The sequence below is a fragment of the Sorghum bicolor genome, chromosome 3 (genome assembly GCF_000003195.3).
Source record: "Sorghum bicolor cultivar BTx623 chromosome 3, Sorghum_bicolor_NCBIv3, whole genome shotgun sequence".
NCBI lineage: Eukaryota > Viridiplantae > Streptophyta > Magnoliopsida > Poales > Poaceae > Sorghum > Sorghum bicolor.
In genome coordinates, this window is record NC_012872.2 from 7255908 (window position 1) to 7262808 (window position 6901).

General features: G+C 46.3%; 1 protein-coding gene across 1 annotated transcript; it reads right to left on the reverse strand.

The window, feature by feature from the left end:
* Positions 967 to 2709, reverse strand: LOC8061361 (zinc finger protein GIS3). The gene has a single exon (XM_002457382.2). It carries the CDS (start codon positions 2165 to 2167, stop codon positions 1313 to 1315), a length of 855 nt encoding a protein of 284 aa, XP_002457427.1. The 5' UTR covers positions 2168 to 2709; the 3' UTR covers positions 967 to 1312.

Sequence of the window (6901 nt, forward strand, 5' to 3'; positions counted from 1 at the left end):
AGCATGCCTGTCACTTCGATCGATCTCTGCGAGGCAATGCAAGTACACGGCACACAGTGCCGCGCGCATGCATGCTTTTCTGGTCCCCGATCGATCGACGAGTACCCGCCGGATGGACCGGCCGCCGGACGAACACCACCCACCACACACCTCTGGTCTCCGGTGACGCCGGTGCGCGCACTCGATGGCTCCGACGACGAGGCGACTCCTCGCCGATCGCCGTGCGCCCGGGCCCCGGGGCCAGGTGCTGCCGCGTCCAAATCCAAATTTCCAATCACGCGCGGGCGCACGCACGAGAACGACCCGGCGCGGTAGCAATCCGGCATGTGTTGCACATCACATAAATATATTTACACACAACAGCGTATACGTACGTGCTGACTCACTCACGCACGCGACGTGATCAGGAGGCACGCAGCAGGGGGGTCATCAAGCTGCTGCTGCGTCGTCTCTGCGTGCGTGTACTACTCTATCGCTCGATCACACCAGGGGTAACCATCAGTAGAAAAGCAGCTTTGGAGGAGTAGTTAATTAATTGCCAAAGAAGAAATGGTTGGGAGAGAGGGGCGTGATCTCCTTTTTGGTAACATGCGTTGATGCATGTTGAATTTGGAGGGATTAAAATATGCTTAGCCCGTAGTTAACTAGTTGAAGGAAACAGATAAAGTGACAAAGTCTATATACGGTGGCATCACAAAGGCAAGAGGAAAATGACTCATGGAGCACTAAAGGCGGCAGCAGCTGCAGCTGGCCTGGAGACAGGTTTATTATGCATATGTTCAACTTGAACCTATATACAAAAATAAACTCTCATTCCCATCACATCCTAGATCAGCAAACCAAATCAAACACGATCATTCACCACTGATTTTTAAGTACTAAATCTAATTTATGTTATTATTAGTAGTAGCTGGCCCGGTTAACATACATACAGCAAACCAAGGAAAAAAAATGGGCGGCAAGGCATAGTACTGAAGAAAAGGGCAGAGAGAGAGATTGATTGATGGATGGACGGATCAACCAAAAATTTACAGGGTCTGCCCAGCATGCATGGCCATCCTCCTTGAGATCATCATCATCATGCACATCATCAATTAGCTAGAACCGGAATCTTACAGGTGGCTTACATGCATGCAGCTCTCCAAATCCCAGCAACTAAACCATATAATTACTAGTGCTAATTACCATTTACCTAGCCAGCAGGGACGATCGATCTTAGTACAGACTTTTTAGTAGCAGCAGCAGTAGTACTACTAGGTGATCAATTCTCTTTTACCAAGGCGACGACAGTGCACGTCGACGACCGGCCAAGTCACAAGCCGGCGGGCGCAAGGCTGAGCTGCAGGTCCAGCCCCAGGGCGTCCTCCGGCCCGGTGACCACCGGCTCCGCCACCACCGCCATCCCAGGGCCAGCTGCCATGCCGGGGTATCTCCCCAGGGCGGCCGCCGGGCTCACGTGGTGGACCCTCCGCCCGCTGTGGTCGTCGGTCATCACGTAGGGCGCGGAGGCGGCGCCGGCGGCGGAGGCGGGTGCCGTGGTGTAGGAGAACACGGCCGGCGACGCCGTCACGGCGGCCGGGGAAGCGCGCGACGACGGGAACACGCAGTTGTGGGAGACGTGGAACTGCTGGCCCTGCGGGCCCCCGGCCACGGCGGCGGCGCGCGGGGAGAAGTAGACCCAGCTCGTGGGCGCCGCGTCTCCGACTCCTCCGCCGCCGAGGAGGTGCGGCGGCGGCACGAAGGCGGACACCATCGGGTTGGCGCGCGGGTAGAGCGCGGCGGCCCCGCCCGCGACGCGGCCGGCGGCGGCGGCCGCGGCCTGCAGCTGCGCGCGCTTGAGCTGCTGCCGCTCCTTCTTGTGCGCGTTCTGGTGGCCGCCCAGCGCCTGCGAGTTGGCGAACTCGCGGCAGCAGTACTGGCACTCGTACCTCCGGCCGTCGCCGGCTCCCGCTCCCGCCGTGGCGGCGCCCGTGGCCGTGGTGGTGGTGGTGGTAGACGAGGACGACGAGTCGGAGCCTCCGCCGCCACCGTTGTTACCGCACGCCGGCGCCTCCTGATCCGGCTCGGCTTCCGCCGCCTCCGTCTCCAGGCCAGGCAGCTCGTGGTGCCGCTCCTCCTCGGAGACGTGGAAGCCGAAGAGCTTTAGCCTGGGGCTAGTCATGTTCATGACTGTGCTTAGCTAGCTAGCGAGGACTCTCCCTGGTACTCCAGTAGTTTGCAGCAGGAGAGAATGGTGGAATGGAAGTGGCTGTCAAAGCTGGAGGAGGTGCATGGGTTAGAGGGAGCTGTGTCAGGTGAGAAGGGGCAGTATATATAAGAGACCTGGAGGCTGGAGCTTGCTGGAGACACACACAGCGCCCAGCACAGGACACCCGAGTGGATATAATCAGCTCTGTCATTTGAATACATTACATGCATGAACAGGGGCTCCAGATATTATAACCATTGCGTAGTTGCTACCAGTCACCTTTCTTGCTCACATTGTTTAATTGCACCTCCTGCATGCACTTTAGAGAGAGAAGGACGATCGATCGATCGGTGCAACTGCATCTACAAAGGGAGAGAGAGAGAGAGAGAGTAGCTGTGAAGACTGTGAACAGGAGAAGCAACTCAAGCAAAGAAATTCAGAAAAGACAGCGTTGAGGTCTAGATTGCGCTTGTCCGGGCTCAAGCATGTTGCGGAGTATTCTAAGTACGTGGCCGCCTCGTTGGTTTCTGACGATCGACACGCGCACCACTAGGGTGTTTATACTTAAATCAGCTATAGCTATAGCTAGATTGGTGAGGAGCTATAGCTAGGTTAGACTGATTAAGTGGCCAACTAATACGTACTAGGGACGGACTATATTAGTTTACTGGGCCTGATTGCCGCAGGATATGGATGCTCAGTTGCGTTTGTTTATCATATGCGTACGTACGTAATGCGATTGTTTTTTGTCCTGACAGCGTCGTGGTGTTGTGTAGAGATGAGGCAAGGCATTACAATAATGCACGCTCCTTTGGTGTTATATATAGATACATAAATATAGCTGTAGATGTATATATGTCTGTGTATTATATATAGCCTGATCGATTATATTGGCATTGTTCATGTACTATGTAGAAAGAGACGAGCTGGGGACCACATGCAGGCATGTGCAGGAGCTAAGTGCCACCCACTTAGCTTGTTCTTGATTAGAGTAGCTTAGTTGTAATTATTTTCTAGTACAGTGTAAAGTTGCAAAGCTCATGTGGGAGATGCAGCAGTTCATGACACTACGACATGCATGTATATACTATTAAAGTTCTCTCTTTAATTTAGTAACATCTATACAAAATTGGTTGTGTATTTCTCCATTTAAAAGTGTGTGCTGGAATGTATACGTATGTACATATGTGCCCATGCATTTTGTTGCCTTGTGTGTGGGGCTTTCCTGTATATCATGATGATGGAGCGACATGCATGACCTCGGCAAGGAATCCCTTTTGTAGGAGTCCCATCACTGGAACCATTATTGTGTTCTTGCAATGCAAAATTCTTATATACTTCAGCAAGAAAAGAACCCTAGAACAGCACACATTTTTTTAAAGACAAAATAGAATGGACCTGCACGCGCCAACTCCTATGTATGTATTTGTACACTAGTAATTTACACGTATGATGATGTATATATTCGCACTCCTGTACGGCAAAAGTTAGCGTACAACTAATAGTATAACTAGACCGAAGGAATAATAATAAACCATATGCATACTACTGTCAGTGGAAAGACCTCTCTATGGTCAATCCATAATAGCGGCGTAGTGCTCAGTTAATGATTCCAATCATGCCAGAATATCTTTGGAGATATCATCGGTAAGACATGGAATAAGAATTCCTTTTCCACACATACACGCCTAGTTAATACTAGCTAGTACTACTTTTACAGCAAAATACGGTCCGGTAATAATACACAAAATGCGTATACTATGCAGCTCCTCGAATGCCCAAAGGACCTCAAAATCCAAATTCAATTTTTTATGAGCGTTCACTTGTTTTCAATCCAAAGAACGATTCCGTCTGAACAAAATCTCTCCACCACACGTCGCTCGTTGCTCCTTCCAAGCTTCCATCGTCCTTTTCACCATTTTCTCTCATCTTTCACTTTTTCACTTCTTCTGATCTAAAAGTCTTATGAGCATAAATCTACAAAAATTGTAGTGAGAAGCTATGATGATAATTTGTCACGTAAAAAGTTATGTACTCCCTCCATGTCCTTAAAGAAAGTCATTTTAAACATTAACACGGTCCTCTCCAAAATAATTTTGAATACTACTTTTTGCTATAAAATATTTATAAAATATAGTCAATACCATATATACTTTTATAAAACTACATTTCAAAATGAATCTACTTATATCATTTATATATTTTTAAACTCAACCCAAAAGAATTTATTTGTAGTCAAAGTTTAAAAATGTTTGACTTAAGACAATTTCAAAACAACTATCTTTAGGAACATGGAGGGAGTACATAAGTTGTAACTTTAACTTTATAATTTTCTAAAAATAAAAAGTTATGGATTTTTTTTCTAAAAAATAATTTATGTGTGTATAACTTGTAACTTTCCAACTACGAAAAGTTATGTAGATATTTTTTTTCAAAAAACTAGAAGTTATGATGAAAAAGTATGACGATAAGTTGTGCATACCAGTCATATGTATGAATTTGTAACTTTCCAAAAAAAGTAACAAAAAGTGGGAATGATTTTTCCTATAAAAGGAAATTGTGTTGATAATTATGTTTTGCAAAATGTTATATATAAAAGTTATGTGCATAACTTTACAACTTTCTAAGAAAATATATAGTGATAAATTTCACACAAAAAGGTATACGTAAAAATTTGAGTATAACTTTGTAACTTTCTAAAAAAAGGGAAAGTTGCTGAAACATTTTTTTCCAGAAAAAATGAAAGTTATTGGGCTGGTGAGACCGCTGATTAGCTAGGACAGAGAAGAGAATGAACGGTGTGTGCGCGGCATTATCCAAATAGGGAAAAAGGTGAGAATTTATTTATTTTTTTCAAAAGAGGAAACTCATGGGACATGTTGGGTTGATTGCTGATCTAGAATTGAGTGAAAGTCGCTAATTTGTGGGGTCACCTCAAAACCCCTATGATGTGAAACTAAGAAAATAAATCTCTACAACTAAAAAGACCCAAGTGGTATCGTCATACCCGAGCCGTCGGCCTGCCTCCCCTGCTGCGCCCTTCCTCTCGCCCATCTCGCCACCAACCGCCGCAGCTCCCTTCTTCTACGCAGCCCCCACGCAGCTACCCCACGCAGGTCGACGCCACCCGCTCACTGCCGCCGGCTCGCCACCGGGCACACTCCAGGCGGTCGGGGCTGCCCGCTCTCTGCGCGCTGTCGTCGCCGCCGAACGCAAGCCAGGCTCACCGACACTCGGGTCAGCCCGCTCCGTCGCCGCGCTCACCCATGCCCTCACGCCGCCGCACCGCCTGGAGGGCGCCACCGGTGACCACTCCGCGCCTGCACCAGAACCTCGCGCCAAGTCAGACACCACTGGAGATCCCGAAGTCTCGAATCGTCGCTGCCCTTCTCGCTCGCTCGAGGCACCTCCCTCTGGCCGCCGCATGCACCAGGAGTCCAGGACCGCCTCCTCCAGTGGCTCTACCATATCAATGTGCTAGGTAACAACGCCCCTGTCCCTGCCTTCTTTCGGCGTGTGGGGATGCTGCCCCTGATTAGTCCGATTGCATGGTGGAATCGATCGATTGAACGTTGAGCTGGTGCTAGAATCAGAGGATTAGGGTTGACAATCAGACATAGGTAATCTTACTAATGGTGCCACTAATTTATGATTTGAGTACATATAAAGTTTCCCCCATTCTATTCAGACATGAGTTTGACATATAGCTAGCTACATTTCCTTAGCTGATTGTGTATGTTCTGCTATTTTTATTTGTAGATCTGACTGCTACTAAGTTACCGAGCGTAAAAAAGTTCTGGTAAGCTTATCTTGCTACTCTATTATATATTAAGAATTGTGTTATGCGTTTTGGACAAAATCTGTAGCATTGAGTCTCCAATGACCATATTTTTGTACATTGACAACTGAGTTGACCAGACCTAATCAAGAGTGTATTAGTTTGATTCCCCACCGGAGTGGGTTCTAAGATTGGTCTTTCTGGAATCCAATATTAAGGTCTGGTCCATACTAAAAAAATATGTTTTAAGAAGTTTTATTAGCACTCTGATTTACTAATTTAATTTAATTTTGATGATAATTTAAGTTCTTTGTTTTTCATAGCAGCTCTATCTGGATTGTTCTGAATAATCTTCATTCATATCTACATGCTTGTTGTTATCTTCACTTTATAGGACTTGCATACCATTTTTTTCTTTATGCTCTTATCTCACTGTCTGATTGTTCATAAACCAAACTATGGCATGCTTTTAGTTTATCTCTTTTTTTAGTCTCAGCAAATGTTGTAATTCCTTTTGTCCTTTCTGCTATTAACAACATAAAAGCTGAAAGGAACTTGCAAAGCTGCCTTTGCTCCTGTACAGGTGCATCTCTAGCTCTACTGTGCTAACTCGTTGTATGCTTACTGGAGTCTAAAATTCATATGCCTTCTCTGCTGACTCCACTGTATTTACTTATTGCCTGAGGATCTATTTTGCAGCTACTTACTCTATATCATTGCATTGAACTCTCTTGGCTCCAAACTCCAAGATATCATGGCCAAGACACTCGGAGCATTCATTATTTAGGTAACACTATTTATCTTTTATATTTGGCCATTCGTGTTTAACAACATCCATAGATGACTCTTCTTCTTTTTATTGTTTACTGCTATAATGGTAGGAAAAAATTACTCAAACTGAAAAATGTAAATCCAAATGTATATTTTTTGGGAAC

Bases quoted from the DNA above. Each gene is read 5' to 3' on its own strand.
- LOC8061361 (XM_002457382.2), bottom strand. From the start codon at position 2,167: ATGAACATGACTAGCCCCAGGCTAAAGCTCTTCGGCTTCCACGTCTCC.